The 18877-nt window shown below is 35.8% G+C and overlaps 1 protein-coding gene across 1 annotated transcript in view; it reads left to right on the top strand.

Annotated features, from left to right (window-relative positions):
- Positions 1-18877, top strand: part of TMEM38B (transmembrane protein 38B) — a 55633-nt gene that overhangs the window by 21450 nt on the left and 15306 nt on the right. Inside the window, exons 3-5 of the mRNA XM_044265206.1 lie at positions 2363-2547; positions 3321-3408; positions 7435-7552. Of these exons, the coding sequence (XP_044121141.1) occupies positions 2363-2547; positions 3321-3408; positions 7435-7552 (391 nt within the window). The remainder of the gene's footprint in view (positions 1-2362; positions 2548-3320; positions 3409-7434; positions 7553-18877) is intronic.

The raw sequence follows: 18877 nt of genomic DNA, 5'->3' as shown, positions 1-18877 counted from the left end.
AGAACAATACACAATTGTTTTTTTTTATTGCCCTGAGGCTATTTAACACTTGAAATGAGAATTGTTTTCTGTTTAAAATGTTAGATTATTGGTATACTTTAGCAATATCTGATTAAATAAGATAAAGGCTTGTTTATTTAAAAATAGCAATAAACAAATTTTAGACTATATGTCACATTGTCACATAGTTGAATTTAAAAAGTCAAAGTTCCAATAGTTTAGGTTTTTAACTAATGTTAAAGATTGTCTTGGTGTAGGAAATGAAAATGGAGTCATTATGCTGTATTTGTTAAGTTTTTGTTGTTTCTTTGAGTATTTTACTTTTGAGCATTCATTACTGCTAAAGGGAAACCTAATTCCCCTTCCTTAATCTGATCTGTGGTAGATACCAAAGCATTTTTATTATATTTAAAAATATTTTAAAAAATTGCTTATTTTAAGTGTTAACTTTCCCCCCTACCAACACTTAGTCGACTACCTTATTCTGTATTTAAAGAGAAAGGTGTATAGGGGGCTCTCAAAAATATATGAACATGTAAAATTTTTAAATGATATGAGTTTTTACAATGCTTTTTATTACTGTCAGATAATTTATTCCTTTCTTTCAGACTCTTTAATTATCAACTGATTCTTTGATTTGATATATTTTGTCTCCTGATTAACTGCTAATATTGCTTAATTCAGAGCTACTTTTCCTCATGCTGAGTTTTAGATGAGGGGATAACAAAATGAATGATTACTGCCATCTAAGGACTATTATAATTTATTATGAACTTTACACTCTTTATATGTCCTAGAGAAAAATATGTAAAGAGAGCTGTTGTGGCAGAAGAACTGATTGTTTTAGTTGTACAGAGCCATCAGAATTTAGTCTGAACTGAAAATATTAAAATGAAACTCCCAATGTCGACATACATGGTAGTATTTGAGGGGGACCTTGAAGAATAGGAAGGAATAGGTAAGTGGAGATGAAGAAAGGGTGCTTAATAAGCTTAAACAAACCATTGCATCTTGCATTGGATCTTTGAAGTAGTATTTTAACAAATAAATTTCATATTCTATGAATACTCTTGGGAATTCTGACTTTATGAATCATGAGTTGCAGTTCTTTTAGAAGACATATAATACTTCTTCCATGTGGTGTATTCTGTATCACTCCATTAGAAGATTATGTTCTGCTTTAAGCATGAAATTGTCTGCCAGAGTATTTTAGAAATGGGAGAAAAAAAAAACTAGTGTGTTTTCCAGTTAATGCAGTTGGTATACTGTTTGAACACATGCTTAGAGAAAAAATTAAGTTTCAAAATATAATTTACCTGGGGAGTGAATTCTTTTTAAACTAGTATCACAATTTAGAGAACATTTTTCATATTCTTTTACCTGTATGTAAAAATATTTTTCCTCAACACAAATCTGTCTCCTTGAGAGTTATCACCTTTCTGTGTAAACTAGGCCCTAGTTTATGTGCTGCACAAAAGGGCACAGGGAAAGATGTTTGAAAGGGTTGAAATGCAGCCCTTCTCAGCTACTAAGGGCTCTTCTCTAATTCCTTTTCCTAGAGGACAAACACACTCCAGTTAGAGAAGCCTCTATCCTAGGAGGCTTATACATTTGCTTTATTTAGTGAATGGATTCAGCACTTACCTTCTAAAAGAGTATAGACACAGATTAGGAACTCAGTAAATATTTTCTGCATATATAGAATATTCAGAAATCCAATCGAGATGAAATTCCCCTTTGATCCTGTAGTTTGGGCAGATTATTATATATGTCTTTTGTGATTTAGAAAAATTGACTACCTAGTCTGTGGTTTTCTTGAAGTCAAATTCTTGATTTATATGGAGAATGCAGTTCGTTGTGCTTTGCCAAATTGTTATTGCCAATATGCTGGGTTTTTATTTTTTTATATAGCTGTTCTTGTGATTTAATGGTTTACTGATCAGCACGGGAGTTTTGACCTGCTCCGTTTCTGACCTGGGCCAGTTCACCCGTCCTTAGGCAACCTGGTGGTCCCCCGCTCCCTGGAGGTCACCATATTGATGCCGAACTTAGTGCAGACACCCGATCGGCATAGCGCACTACAGCCCAGAACTCCTGGGCTCAAGCGATCCTCCTGCCTTAGCCTCCCAAGTAGCTGGGACTACAGGTGCGCGCCAACGCGTCCGGCGATTTAATGGTTTAAAAACTAACTTACTCAACTAAATTGAGTGTATGTTAAATATTCATCAAATAATTTATATCTATATCTTAATGCACATTATACTTAATATATTTAACATTTTATTTATAATATATTTATTAACATACTTTTATTATAAATATTTATACTTTATATATTAAAATATTTAAATTTTAATTTCAGGTATATTATATTTTTTTGCCCATGTGACCTAGTTTCCCAGGGCTATTCTTTCCTACCTGTTCAACTCTTGGCTGCGGGAATGAAGGAAGTGACCAGAACTTGGAAAATAGTAGGTGGAGTCACACATGCTAATAGCTATTACAAAAATGGCTGGATAGTCATGATAGCTATTGGATGGGCTCGAGGTAATATTAACATTATGTGTTTGTAAATATTCTGTTACTGATATATTACTGCTACTGAAGGATTGTCTAGTAAAATTAATGAGGATTACATACTTTAGTAACAGTATTTTTGGAAGAAGGAATTCTTCTCTTGGCTAGTAAAGTTAATTCATAACTAGCACTTTCACTAGCACTAGTTATCAGCCATTATTTTGAGCCTGACTACCTTACAATATAAAATTCTTCTGATTGATTTGATTAGTATCTCTGAACCAGAGAGATTCATAGTTAGTTAAGGTATAGTGCCACCAAAAATAAAATAAGTTGACTTAAGAAATTATGTAAAAGGATTATATTAAAGTTTGCTCTTTTTTTGTAATTTTTTTTCATCCCAAATAACTAGAAGTAGTAAATATTATTGATTATGGGTTCATCTTTACTCTGTATCGTGTAGAAATTGAATAAATTTCCCTAATCTTTTATTGTATTGTACTGCATCTAAAACTAGTATCAGGGAATGAAATGATAAAGCAGAAAATTTTAGTTTTCAGGCCTGAAATAAACCTTTAGGAACATCTCTGTTCTTGAGGCTCCTTAACCTTAATTTTAACCTTAATTGTGATACGATAGACAGTTGGCAACACTGACCGAAGGGAGGCATTACAATTGTTTCAGTACCATAAGTATACAAGAAAACTATTTTCTTCCTCCTCAAAATTATATTGGGATTTTCTTGGGTTGTTTCAAATATTTCCTCCATAAAATTTGGCTAAATATTCTTGTTTTATTTTTAGGTGCAGGTGGTAGCATTATCACGAATTTTGAACAGTTGGTAAAAGGAGGTTGGAAACCAGAAGCTGATGAATGGCTGAAGATGTCCTAGTGAGTTGGTGTAATCTATACTGAGACCAGCTTTTTATCCTTAGATCTTACTATATTTCTAAATATGGATGCAATGGAGCTTAAAAAAAATAGTCATGATAATGGGAGGAGAATCAGGAAACTTACTCTTTCAAAAAGTCTGCTCTCTCAAATGTAGTTTTTAAAATAAATATTGATTCTTTTCTCTGTGGGTTCCTCCCCTTAGAAAATAAAACCAAACCAGAACTCTCGGATTTTTATAGAATCGTGGGAACACTGTGTATTTATGGAGAAAAAACTACATAGGAACACACTTCATGGGATGGAAATGAATCAGTTGCAGGTTCTTGACATTTTCGTTAATGACTACATTACTCAGATTTCAAATTCACATAGTAGTAAAATGTTAAGCTTATGGGAACAAATCAGTTCGTTATCATAAGACATTGTTGCTTTAAAGATGAGAATTGAGCTTAATTACACATAAAAATAAGGTTAGAGAAAGTAAGCCACTCTATAATTGTAGGGTGCAGAGACTACCTTTTGCATCCATTTAAGAGAATCTGATCATTAAATGTTATCTAAAGATACTTACTCATTCGTAAGTAAGTTCACAGATGTATCCCTGATGCTCCCGAAAATGAAATAGAGAGATGTAATTACTATTTCCACAGCTCAAGAAGGAAAGTACTTAGGGAATAGTAGTCATAGTAAGCAAGGTAAGGAAAGACTCCATTTAAAAATAAGCTCATTAGAATAGATTAAAAATGAAGTTTAGAAGCAGTCTGTGATGACGTATATGTTTCTGTGGACCAATAAATTCTAGGAAATTTAACTTAGAAGGAAAGTACCCCTTAAAGTGTGAATGAGGTAGTTTAGAAATAGAACAAATAAGGCTTTGATAAGTTGTAAGTAAGGCATTAATGAGATTCAAGGGAAATTTTTCTCATTTTGAGCATATGCCTTGAAATGTCTTTTGTAAAACATTTCTTGGGCTCTTGCAACCCAAATCACATTGTTTCTCCTTTGTTCAAAACCTTGGGAATGACTGCCCAGATGGCCTGTAAAATCCTCCCAAGATCTACCTTTCTCCCATACCCTATTTGCTTTGACTTCATTTCTTACTATTCTTTCTTTTGCTTGTATCCTTGAGCAAGCCAGGGAATTTGCACTGTATTCTTGAATAAATATACCACGTAGTAGATACTCAATAAATATTAGATGAATGAAAGAATTATCAGTTGGTCAGACGAGATTGATCACTGGTTTGTTATGGTATTTTTTGTATGCGTGTATATATAGAAATTTCCATTTATGTATTACCAAATACTTTTGCATAGTAGAGAAAGCCCATATGGTCTTAGAGAATACATATATTGTCATAAACACAATGTTGGTAGAATTATGAATGTTAAAGGTGAGGGCTCAGAAGAAAGTGAGGAGCATGATATTGGAAATTGGAGGAGATGTGATATAGTTAATAGTGGGAGAAAACTTAGTTGAGTTGTTTGCTACAGTTACATGGAAAGCATAATTGTGAGCAGTGAACTTGGGTATTTAGCTGAGGAGATTTCAAAGCAGTGTTAAAGGTTTGGACTGGTTTTTCCTTTCTGCTTTTAGTAAAGTGAGAGAGGAAAAGTTGAATTTAGGGAATAACTGCTGAACAAAGAAAACAAGATGACGATTTGGAAAGAACTCAGCCTATCCAGATTGCAAAAGATGATTAAATTAGGAGATTCATTTTTAGTAAAGTCTGTTGTGGAGACTTTCTAAGTCTTACTCTAAAGGTAAAGATTAAAGGGTACGGCTGGAAAACTTTTGCTAGTGTTAAAGAAATTAAGTGTGTGACTCATGGATGCATTCAGCCATCACAGCACAAGCCAGGAATACACCTGAGATTATCCAGAAAAGATACATGAGGGACCATCTTAACTAATATCATGGATCCCTGTGTTGTGTGCTGGAGATTCACAAGGTTTTTGAAAATGTTCTATCAGTAGAAACACTGCTAGCTTTCACTAAAAGGGACAGAAATAAGGTGAAATAAAAGGAGGCTGTCAGACTCCCAAAAATTTATAGGCAGGAAACAGGCTGATAAAACTGCTCAGTTGCAAACGTGTGTTACCCTTCAAAGAAAAGGAAAAATTAATTTTGGCTGGGAACCATGGGCCTGAGGTCTGAGGCCAGGCTCATAGGTTAGAGTCCAGGTGCAGAGTCCAGAGCCATGAGTGTAGAGATAGGAGCTGTGGACTCAAGAGTATGGAGCCTAATTTCACAGGGGATTATTCCTAGGCCTTGGAACTTTGAAACCTAATGGAATTTGCCCTGCTGGATTTTGAAATTGCATAGGACTAGTGATCTCTTTTTTCCCTCCTTACCTTTCATTTTCTCCCTTTTGGAATGGAAATGTCTCTATTACCATATACCTATTCTACTATTGTATTTTGGATGCAGATAAGCTCATTTTCTAGTTTCATCAGAAACTAACATAAGAATATTTTCTAAATGCATCCTGATCTTCCAAACCAGTCTCATGGACATTTTCCTAAATCTCAGTCCTTCTCCAACTCCCTGCACCATTTTATTGTCTGCAGAATCCTTGCTTTTCAGATTCAGTGCCTCTGAATTTATGCTCTAAGGGAATGCAGTCCAAAATGGAATGTGAGTGTGCTAAGAGGAACCCATGATGAGGCACTGTGGTACAGAACCCAAACTTAGAAACAAAGAATAGCAAAATGACATTAAGATAAGCCTAATTTCTTTTTCTCTTAATCTCATCCTTTTTTTTTTTTTTTTTAAGATTTTATTTATTTGACAGAGAGAGAGAGATCACAAGTAGGCAGAGAGGCAGGCAGAGAGAGAGGGAGAAGCAGGCTCCCCGCCAAGCAGAGAGCCCGATGCCCGGCTCAGTCCCAGGACCCTGAGATCATGACCTGAGCCGAAGGCAGAGGCTTAACCCACTGAGCCACTCAGGCGCCCCAATCTCATCCTTTAAAAATGTCAATTTGGTGTACATTTTTATAATACAGTTGTACATATATATAACTTATAAATTAATTGATAAACACATATTAGTGTCTTAAAACACTTTTTTTTGTACCAATAGAGATGCACAGTGAAAAATTTTAGAAACCACTGTTCTAAAACATGTGTGCTGCCCAGTCAGCTGTTACACAAGGTCTATACCCATTGCCCAAAGCTAATCCTGTTTTGAACTCAGTCCTCAGCTTTTAATAAATAAATAGGTAATTTTTCATGAAATGCAATTTGTCATATTTTGCAAAGTGGCCTTCTAAAAGTTTATCATTTATCTTTTCTAGTTGTAAGCAAAAGCTAGATAATGATCTGTTGCTAAGATATACTTTAAATGTGTAGCAAATGTATAATATGAAAGTTATGTTATTTGTAGATTAACTGTAGACGTTAAAATTTCAGTATTAATTTACTAAGATACTAGTGAACACTAATATTCTGTGCTGGAATTAGCAAAGTAATGTGCTAGATCTGGCTTATACTGTTATATGAGAGCTGATTGTATCTGTCTTTTCTTCCACTCTGCATAGCAGCCTGAAATTTACTGTGATGGGAGTATTTATATCATGGAAATGTGAAAATACTATAAATCAGGGCTTTCTTTTTCTTTTCCCACCTAACTGAAGGAGCTTGTTGTGTATGATAATGACTAATCTTTTTTCAAGTCATGCTGTGAAACATGGGACTTTCATATCTTCGTGAAAAATTATTATAAGGTCAAATGTGTTTCAGAAATACTGTATATAGAAATGAACTCTTATCAGAGAGTCATCATATATGTATGAACATTCTAAGATCTCTGGTATTTTATCAGAGTGAAATTATACTTTATATAGCTTAGCACTTCTAAAATTTTATAAGTATATTTATGTAACTCATTTTTGTCTGTTAATAACTCATTAAATTAATATTTTCCTGAGTGATCTGGACATGATCCATCTCTATATTTCTTTGAGAAATATAGAGATGGATCATGTTTGTTACTTACTGACTTATAATGTGTTTTATTTTCAGCCCTGCGAAGGTAACCCTACTGGGGTCAGTTATCTTCACTTTCCAGCACACGAAGCATCTGGCGGTATCAAGGCATAACCTTATGTTCCTTTATACCATGTTTCTTGTGGCCACAAAGGTAAGAATTCAAAGTAGCTTTAAATCAGTATTCTAAATTCTGTATGACCAGAATACTGCATACTTCGCAAGTAACAGGAACATACATTTTTAAATACTATTACCGTCTAAAAAGGTAAATTTTGGCTTATTTATTCAGTGCATCCATGAGCGTCTGAAACACAGCTCTTGTTTGACTCCTCATTTGACTTATGCCAGGCTATCAAGAAAGATTTGCAGATAGTCTAATAGTATATTGGACACCAGAGAGTAGAGAAATAGCTCTAGCTGATCAGAGACTGCAAATAGCATTGTCTCATTTGTAAAATTAGGTACTTGGGGTAGATGTTCTCTGAGGTACCTTTAAGCTTTAACATTACAAAATTTTATAGTAGGACATACTTGTGCTTAGTCTCTTGTATTATTACTGCCTCGTTGGAAGCTTTATTCCATCTTGATGATAGAAGATAGTGTGGTGTAAGATCATAGGTTTTGGATACAGGTAGTCTTAAGTTCAAATCCTAGCTTTGCTGAATAAGGCAAGTCACTTAATATCTCTGAATCCTGATTTCCTCATCTTCATTGTATGATTGTTGAGAGGATTGGAGATGGTGCATATCCTTCTTATCACTGTGACATATCTTACGAATTTTATTTGCATCATGAGGCTAATTCTGATTATTGTTATTCTTACCATTATTAGATATTGTTCACTATTCAAAAGTAGATGGTTGGTTTTAAAATAAGATTATTATTTAAGTGTAGAGGAATTCTATAGGTATTTTTGGTTAAAAATTTACCCATGGAATTCTTAAAAGGAAAACATTATGTATTATATAAATTTATATCTTAGTCAAGTTGTTACAGCGGTCATTTCCTTTTGTTCCAGTAGTTTCTGCAGTGGATGTGATCTGTGGCTGTATTTTAAGTACTGCAAATATCTGAGGCAGTTTCTCTCATATGTGTCCTTCTCTTCCAGTCCTCACATTTTGAGCTGTATGTATTTTTTGTAACAGCTTATTGAGATATATGTTACATACCATAAAATTCATCCATTTAAGTGTACATTTCAATGTTTTGTTTTTGTGTAGTCACAGAATTGTGCAGCTGTCATCATAATCAGTATTAAAACATTTTCAGCATTCCAAAAAAACCCATCATGCCCATTAACAGTCCCACATTTTCCCTCAGCCCCCCAACTGTGGGCAACCACTGTTCTATTCTCTAGTGTTTTTGTTTATAAATTTTCCTGTTCTAAGATTTCATGTAGTTGGTATCATAAATACGTGGCATTGTGACATGTTTCTTTCATTCTCTGTAATGTTTTTGAGGTTCATCCATGGTATAGTATGTATCAGTATGTTACTCCTTTTTTATTGCCAAGTAATTATCCATCATATGGATATACCACATATTTATCCATCATTTGATGGATATTTGGGTTGTTTTATATTTTGGTTAGTAGGAATAATGAGCCATGAGCATTATTGCACTTTTTTAATGTGGATATGTATTTCATTTCTTTTGGGTATGTGATGTAGAAATGGACTAGATAATCATAATTCTGTGTTTAGCCTTTGGGGAACTAACAGACTGTTTTCCATGGTGTTTTCATCATTTTACATTCCTACCAGTAGTGTATGAAAATTCTCATTTCGTATACCATCATCAACTCTTGTCTTTTTTATTAGAGCCATTCTAGTGGGGGTGAAGGAGCATCTCATTGTGATTTTGACTTACATTTCCCTGATGACTGATGATGTTGAGCATCTTTTCATAAGGTTCCTTATAGATCTTCTTTGGGAAAATGTCTCTTCAGATTACTTGCCCATTTTCAATTGTTTCCATTTGTCTTTTTAATGTTGAGTTGTAAGAATTCCTCATATATTTTGCATCCTAGACCCTTACTAGATTTCTGATGTGCAGATGTTTTTTCCCATTCTGTGGATTATCTTTCACTTCCTTGGTCATGTTTTAGAAGCACTGATTTCTAAAATTTTGATGAAGTCCAGTTTACCTATTTACTCTTTTGTTGTCTATGCTTTTGCTGTCATATCTAAGAAACTATTGCTAAATTTAAGGTTAAAAAGATTACCTCTATGTTTTCTTCTGTGAGTTTTAAAGTTTTATCTCTAATATTTAGCTCTATGATCTATTTTGAGTTAATTTTTGAGTATGGTATGAGGAAGGACTCAATTCAACTTCATTCTTTTATTCTGTGGATATGTATTTTAACATACATATTCATTACATTCATTATTTTACATGCATATTCATTACATTCAAATTCAGGTTCTGCGGATATCTTGTCATCCTAGTATTATGTGTTGAAAGGACTATTCTTTCCCTCATTGAATTGTCTTGGCACCCTTGCTGAAAATCAGCTGTAAATGTGAGGGTATTTTCTGGATTTTTTTCTCCCTCACTTTTCTTCCCTTCATCTATTTGCTCACCATTCTACTCATACCATACTGTCTTAATTCATTTAGCTTCATACTTAGTTTTGAAATTGAGAAGTGTGAATCCTCTGAATTTATTCTTCCTAAGCATTGTTTTGACCATTCTGGGTCACTTGGATCTCCATATAAATTTTAGGTTTAATGTCATAATTTCTGCAAACAAGGCCAGCTCTTATTTTCTTAGAGATTGCATTGAATCTGCAAGGAAGTTTGGGAGTATTATCACCCTAACACTGTTAAGGCTATCAATCTGTCAACACAGATGTCTTTCTATTTATTAGGTCTTTTCCCTATACCTGCCCCCCGGCAACCCTCGGTTTGTTTTGTGAGATTAAGAGTCTCTTACGGTTTGTCTCCCTCCTGATCCCATCTTGTTTCATTTTTTCCTTCCTTACCCCCCCAAAACCCTACTTTGCTTCTTAACTTCCTCATATCAGGGAGATCATATGATAATTGCCTTTCTCTGATTGACTTATTTTGCTCAGCATAATACCTACTAGTTCCATCCAGGTCACAAATGGCAAGATTTCATTTCTTTTGATGGCTGCATAGTTTTCCATTATATATATATATATAAAATATATATATCATATATATAATATAATATATATAATGGAAATGTAATATATATATATATATATATGCCACATCTTCTTTATCCATTCATCTGTTGATGGACATCTAGGTTCTTTCCGTAGTTTGGCTACTGTAGACATTGCTGCTATAAACATTCAGGTGCATGTGCCCCTTCGAATCACTACCTTTGTATCTTTAGGGTAAAATACCCAGTAGTGTGATTGCTGGGTCATAGGGTAACCTCCATGCTGTTTTCCAGAGTGGCTGCACCAGCTTTTATTCCCACCAACAGTGTAGGAGGTTTCCCCTTTTTCTGCATCCTCACCAGCATCTGTCATTTCCTGACTTGTTAATTTTAGTCATTCTGACTGGTGTGAGGTGGTATCTCATTGTGGTTTTGATTTGTATTTCCTTGATGCCGAGTGATCTGGAGCATTTTTTCATGTGTCTGTTGGCCATCTGGATGTCTTCTTTGCAGAAATGACTGTTCATGTCCTCTGCCCATTTCTTTTTCTTTTCTTTTTTTTTTTTTTAAAAGATTTTATTTATTTATTTGACAGACAGAGATCACAAGTAGGCAGAGAGGCAGGCAGAGAAAGGAGGAAGCAGGCTCCCTGCTGAGCAGAGAGCCCGATGTGGGGCTCGATCCCAGGACACTGGGATCATGACCTGAGCTGAAGGCAGAGGCTTTAACCCACTGAGCCACCCAGGCGCCCCCCCTGCCCATTTCTTGATTGGATTATTTGTTCTTTGGATGTTGAGTTTGATAAGTTCTTTATAGATTTTGGATACTAGTCCTTTATCTGATACATCATTTGCGAATATCTTCTCCCATTCTGTCAGTTGGCTTTTGGTTTTGTTGACTGTTTCCTTTACTGTGCAAAAGCTTTTGATCTGGATGAAGTCCCAATAGTTCATTTTTGTCCTTGTTTCCCTTGCCTTTGGCGATGTTTCTAGGAAGAATTTGCTACGGCTGAGGTCAGATGCCACCTGTGTTCTCCTCAAAGATTTTGATGGATTCCTTTATCACATTGAGATCTTTCTTCCATTTTGAGTCTATTTTTGTGTGTGGTGTAAGGAAATGGTCCAATTTCATTCTGCATGTGGCTGTCCAATTTTCCCAACACTGTTAAAGAGGCTGTCTTTCTTCCATTGGACATTCTTTCCTGGTTTGTCAAAGATTAGTTGACCATAGAGTTGCGGGTCCATTTCTGGGCTCTCTATTCTGTTCCACTGATCTATGTGTCTGTTTTTGTGCCAATACCATACTGTCTTGATGATGACAGCTTTGTAATAGAGCTTGAAGTCCGGAATTGTAGTGCCACCAACTTTGGCTTTCTTTTTCAACATTCCTCTGGCTATTCAAGGTCTTTTCTGGTTCCATATAAATTTTAGGATTAGTTGTTCCATTTCTTTGAAAAAAAATGGATGGGATTTTGATAGGGATTGCATTAAATGTGTAGATTGCTTTAGGTAGCATAGGCATTTTCATAATAGTTGTTCTTCCGATCCATGAGCGTGGAACATTTTCCCATTTCTTTGTGTCTTCCTCAGTTTCTTTCATGAGTACTTTATAGTTTTCTGAGTACAGATTCTTAGCCTCTTTGGTTAGGTTTATTCCTAGGTATCTTATGGTTTTGGATGCAATTGTAAATGGCACTGACTGCCATCTCCTTCTTCTGTCTTGCTGTTGGTGTATAGAAATGCAACTGATTTCTGTGCATTGATTTTATATCCTGACACTTTACTGAATTCCTGTAGAAGTTCTAACAGATTTGGAGTAGAGCCTTTTGGGCTTTCCACATATAGTATCATATCATCTGAAAAGAGTGATAGTCTGACTTCTTCTTTGCCAATTTGGATGCCTTTAATTTCTTTTTGTTGTCTGATTACTGAGGCTAGGACTTCTAGTACTATGTTGAATAGCAGTGATGATGATGGACATCCCTGCCATGTTCCTGACCTTAGTGGAAAAGCTCTCAGTTTTTCTTCATTGAGAATGATATTTGTGGTGGGTTTTTCATAGATGGCTTTGATGATATTGAGTTATGTGCCCTCTATCCCTACACTTTGAAGAGTTTTGATCAGTAAGGGATGCTGTACTTTGTCAAATGCTTGTTCACCATCTACTGGAATATCATATGGTTCTTGTTCTTTCTTTTATTAATGTATTATATCACATTGATTTGCGGATGTTGAACCAACCTTGCAGCCCAGGAATAAATCCCACTTGGTCGTGGTGAATAATCCTTATAATGTATTGTTGGATCCTATTGGCTAGTATTTTGGTGACAGTTTTTGCACCTGTGTTCATCAAGAAAATTGGTCTGTAAATCTCTTTTTTTTGAAGGGGTCTTTGTCTGGTTTGGGATCAAGGTAATGCTGGCCTCATAAAATGAGTTTGGAAGTTTACCTTCCATTTCTATTTTTTGGAACAGTTTCAGAAGAACAGTTATTAATTCTTCTTTAAATATTTGATAGAATTCCCCTTGGAAGCCGTTTGGCCCTGGGCGCTTGTTTGTTGGGAGATTTTTGATGACTGTTTAAATCTCCTTCCTTGTTATGGTACTGGTTTTCAATTTCATCCTGGTTCAGTTGTGGTAGTTTCTGTGTCTCTAGGAATGCATCCATTTCTTCCAGATTGTCAAATTTGCTGGCAAATAGTTGCTCATAATATGTTCTTAAATGGTTTGTATTTCTTTGGTGTTGGTTGTAATCTCCCCTCTTTCATCCATGATTTTATTTATTTGGGTCCTTTCTCTTTTCTTTTTGACAAGTCTGGCCAGGGTTTTATCAATCTTATTAATTCTTTCAAAGCGCCAACTCCTAGTTTCGTTGATTTGTTCTATTGTTTTTTTGGTTTCTATTTCATTGATTTCTGCTCTGATCTTGATGATTTCTCTTCTCCTGCTGGGTTTAGGCTTTCTTTGTTGTTCTTTCTCTAGCTCCTTTAGTGGTAGGATTAGGTTGTGTATTTGAGACCTTTCTTGTTTCTTGAGAAAGGCTTGTATTGCTATATATTTTCCTCTTGTTTTTTTAAAATCTGATCTTATACGCTGTGTCTTTTGACTGGGGCATTTAGCCCACTTATATTCGGAGTAACTATAGAAAGATATAAATTTAGTGTGATTTTATTACCTGTAAGGTGACTCTTACTGTATATTTTCTCTGTTCCTTTCGGGTCTATGTACCATTTAGGCTCTCTCTTTGCTTAGAGGGCCCCTTTCAATATTTCCTGTAGAATTGCTTTGGTGTTTATAAACTCTTTTAGTTTTTATTTGTCCTGAAAACTTTTTATCTCTCCTTCTATTTTCAGTGATAATCTAGCTGGATATAGTATTCTTGGCTGCATGTTTTTCTCATTTAGTGCTCTGAATATATCATGCCAATTCTTTCTGGCCTGCCAGGTCTCTGTGGATAAGTCTGCTGCCAGTCTAATATTTTTACCATTGTGTGTTACAGACTTCTTGTCCTGAGCTGCTTTCAGGATTTTCTCTTTGTCACTAAGACTTGTAAGTTTTATTATTAGATGATGGGGTGTGGACCTATTCTTATTGATTTTGAGGGGGGTTCTCTGTGCCTCCTGGATTTTGATGCTTGTTCCCTTTGCCATATTAGGGAAATATCTACAATAATTTGCTCCAATATACCCTCTCTCTTTCTTCTTCTTCTGGAATCCCAATTATTCTAATATTGTTTTGTCTTATGGTATCGCTTCTTTCTTGAATTCTCCCCTTGTGGTCCAGTAGTTGTTTGTTTCTCTTTTGCTCAGCTTCTTTATTCTCTGTCATTTGGTCTTCTATATCACTAATTCTCTCTTCTGCCTCATTTATCCTAGCAGAAGAGCCTCCATTTTATATTGCATCTCATTAATGGCTTTTTTAATTTCAGCTTGGTTAGATTTTAGTTCTTTTATTTTTCCAGAAAGGGCTTTTATTTCCCCAGACAGAGTTTCTCTAATATCTTCTATGCCTTTTTTGAGCCTAGCTAGCACCTTGAGAATCATCATTCTGAACTCTAGATCTGACATGTTACAATGTCCATATTGATTAGGTCCCTAGCCTTTGGTACTGCCTCTTGTTCTTTTTTTTTTTTTTTTTTTTTTTTTTGTGGTGAGTTTTTCTGCCTTGTCATTTTACCCAGATAAGAATATATGAACGAGAGAATAAAATACTAAAAGGGTAACCAAGTCCCCGAAAAATGTGCGTTAACCAAATCAGAAGAAACCCCAAATTGTGGGGAGAAGAAAGGGGGTAAAAAGAAGTTAAAAAAAGAAATTAAAAAAAAAAAAAGAGAAAGAAAAGAGAAAATATATATGTTAGACTGGTGATTAGAACAGAGCGACCCACTTGATTTTGGGAGTTTTTTGGTCTCTTAGAAGAAACTACCTCCCAAAATTTTAAAGAAAGAAAAACATATATATATATATATATATATATATATATATATATATATACATATGTGTGTATATATATATATATACACACACAAAAATAAGGTTAAACATGATTAAGGGATGGAATATGATGGTAAGGATGAAAATTTTAAAAAAATTCTAAAAAAGGAGTTGATAAGATAAGTTGGTTGGGAAAAAGAAAGAAAAAGAAAGTGGAGAGAATTTGCTCAGGCTGGAGACTGCTCAGGCTGTGCTAGATTTAGGGTGTATTTTGATCTATTAGAAGAATATGTATCCCAAAATTTTTTAGAAGAATAAACCTTATGTATATACAAAAGATAAAGTTAGATACAATGAAGGATAAAATATGACTATAATAATAAAGGTTCAAAAAGATTTTTTTAAAGAAAGGTGTTGTTAAGATAAACTAGATAAAAAAAACATTAAAAGAGGAAAGAGTAAAAGTTAAAAAAATTAGAATAAAAAAATTTTTTAAAAAATTTAATTAACTTTGCAAGACTGAAGAATCATGGGGAGAAAGCCGTGAATTCCGTGCTTTGCTTTCCCCTTTTCTGGCATTCCACTGTTCTCCTTGATCAGTGAGCTTGATCTTGGTTGGATGTTCTTGCTGATCTCCTGGGGGAGGGGCATATTATAGTGAATCTCAAGTGTCTTTGCCTGAAGCGGAATTGCACTGCCCTTGCCAGGGGCTGGGCTAAGTAATCTACTCTGGTTCGCTCGGGAGCTTTTGTTCTTTGAACGGTTTCTGTAGTGCTCTGGAGGATGGAAATGAAAATGGTGTCCTCCCAATCTCTGGTTCAGTGGAGTCTAGAGCTCGGGGCCCCACTCCTCAGTGCACCCTCAGAGAAAGCACTCAATCACTCTCATCTCCCTGGTCTCCACCTACACTCTGAGCTCACCGGGCCTGTGATGGAGCGTTTCTGTCTCTGGCACACAGCCTCGTTTGGAGTCCCCAAACCCAGTAGATCCCTGCAGCTCTTCCAGGGGTGTCTCCCCAGATATGCCACTTGTGCGGTCCCTGCTCAAAGAGCAGTGGCCTGACTGTGCCACGGATCACAGTTTAAGGTAACCTGGAGCTAAGAGCTCACTCCTCTGCTCTGTCTCTGTAGCCGGCTTCCCCGCTCTAATACCTGTAAGCTCTGTTATACTCAGACACCCCCGATCCTTCTTTGATCCTTCCGGACTTGAGACTACACTGTCCCTGTGAGGGCTCCACCCCTGCTTAGCCTCTGGAGTGATGTCCCTCAGTGGAGCAGACTTCTAAAAGTTCTGATTTTGTGCTCCGTTGTTCTGCCGCCTGCCAGGAGCTGCCCCCCCCCAGTCTTATCTTCCTGTTGCTTCGGATTCACTTCTTCTCAGGCCCTACCTTTCAAAAAGTGGTCGATTTTCTGCTTCTAGAATTGCTGCTCTTCTTCTCTTCCATCTCCTGTTGGATTTGTAGGTGTTTGGAATGGTTTGATACCTATCTAGCTGATCTCCTGCTACCTGATGTCATCTCAGACTCCTACTTCTCCGCCATCTTGACTCCTTCCCCTTTTTATTAGGTCTTTTAAAATATTTTTTTCAAAATGTTTTCAGTGTACGAGTTGTACACTCCTTTTGTTAAATTTCTTCCTGTTGTTTTTAATGCAGTAGTAAATGTAATTGCTTTTTAGTTTTCCAGGTTGTACATTGTAAATGTGTAGAAATAAAATTGATTTTTGATCTTGTGTTCTGTAATCTTGCAAATAAATTTGTTTGTTAGCCCTAATAGGTTTTGTGGGTTTTTTTGGTGTGGATTCTGTAGGATTTTATATATTTAAGATCATGTTAACCTCAGATAGAGAAGGTATTACTTCTTTTTTTTTTTTAAAGATTTATTTATTTGAGGCAGGGAGAGAGGAAGAGGAGTGGGAGAGAGGCAGAAGGAGTGGGAGAGAGAGAATCCTCAGGCAGGCTTGCAGCTGAGCACAGAGTCAGACGCAGGGCTTGATCCCAGGATCTGAGCCAAAGTCAACAGTTGGCTGCTTAACTGACTGAACCACCTAGGAGCCCCTGCTTCTTTCTTTCCAATCTGCATGTTTTCTATCTAATTTTCTTGTGTAGTTGCCCTGACTAGACAATCTAATACAGTGTTTAGTAGAAATAGAATGACCATCCTTGTCTTTTTCCTGGATCTTAAGGTGAAGCCATTTAGTCTTTTTTTTTTTTATAATTTTTAAATTTTTTATAAACGTATAATGTATTATTAGCCCCAGGGGTACAGGTCTGTGAATTGCCAGGTTTACACACTTCACAGCACTCAGCATAGCACATACCCACCCCAATGTCCATAACCCCACCACCCTCCCCTCCCCCTGGCAACCCTCAGTTGCCATTTAGTCTTTCACTATTAAGTATGATATTAACTGTGGGTCTTTCACTGTTACCCTTTATCAGATTGAGGAAGTTAGTTCCCTTCTATTCCTCACATGTTGAGTGTTTTCATCCTGAAAGAGTGTTGGGAACTGTATAGTTTCTGAGATTTTCTAACTTTAAAGAAAATGAACGTGTATTATGGGCTAATTAGTAAACCATTATCTTGAACTTTTAATTTAATTTATTTTATTTTTTTAAAGATTTTATTTATTTATTTGACAGAGAGAGATCACAAGTAGGCAGAGAGGCAGGCAGAGAGAGAGAGGAGGAAGCAGGCTCCCTGCTGAGCAGAGAGCCTGATGCAGGACTCGATCCCAGGACCCTGAGATCATGACCTGAGCCGAAGGCAGCGGCTTAAACCACTGAGCCACCCAGGTGCCCATATCTTGAACTTTTTAATTACAAGCATTAGTTTTTGTTGAAGGCTTAATTTGTTCAATAAAAATGAGTTTTTGTTACAATAATTGCTGGACATGGAGTTCTTTAATATAAAACGTAATCTTAAATACCATATTGCAATGTGATAATAACATACAGTATTGAACTTGTCTCATAATATTTCCCAGCATTTTCCTAATTATCCACCAATTTCTAAATAGAATGTGCATTTTAACCCATATTTTTGCCTAAATTCCATTTAGATTTATATCGATTTTTAAATGGCTTTTCATTTGTTTCTGAGTAGCTACTGTAGTTTTTCATTTCTTAGATATAAAAAAATGAATTGATAGAATATATAGGGAAAAATTTGGCAGTAATTATTTATTTTTCTTTGCTTTGCTCTTTTCCTGTATTGTTTGTATAGTCAGGAAATGTGCAGTCTGTTTTGGATAATCTAGTGTTTTGGTATAGAGAGATGCTAATAAATATGATTTCTCTTTTCAAAGAGAATAACTCCACAAAAGTAAAACAAACACATAGAAAGCTATAACACAAGTATTTAAATTGTGTGTTCTGTAAGAGAAACAGAAAGTAAATTTCCCCTACCATTGCTCAATCTGTGGTGTATCTTTTGATATCTCAACCCACTAGCAGCCAATCTGTGATAGGCCACAGGAAGTTTCTCTCTTGACATATGCAGGCTAGCCCTAAGCCAAGGACTTGTGGCACCATCCCATACAGATATCTGAAGTCTTTTCTGCCCCCCCTGCGCCGTGCTTAACTCATTTTCCTCCCATTTGATATGTGGCCTTGCAGATCCAAGTCTGTTTAGCTTCACTGAGATCAGTCTCTGCCACCTCAATTTCACTTCAAGCTTTCTGCTTGAGACCTGTCCTGAGGCAGAAATGAGGTACATGTATGGATCACTTCATCAGTTACTCTCTTTTCATGATCAGTCTTATACTCTCTGTTGTCAGATCGTAAAAGTACTTACCTCTTTTTTTGGTCAGGTTTATGGTTTTTATGCCTGGAGTCTAGAACCAATTATTCTGTCATCAAGGATCTATTTGATCGGTCTTGTCAAAGGTTTTTGTGTATTGTCAATCTTTTCAGAGGA

This window comes from Neovison vison, chromosome 9 (genome assembly GCF_020171115.1).
Source record: "Neovison vison isolate M4711 chromosome 9, ASM_NN_V1, whole genome shotgun sequence".
Lineage (NCBI taxonomy): Eukaryota > Metazoa > Chordata > Mammalia > Carnivora > Mustelidae > Neogale > Neogale vison.
The sequence above is the reverse complement of the archived record's forward strand: the minus strand, read 5'-3'. Positions and strand labels throughout refer to the sequence as shown.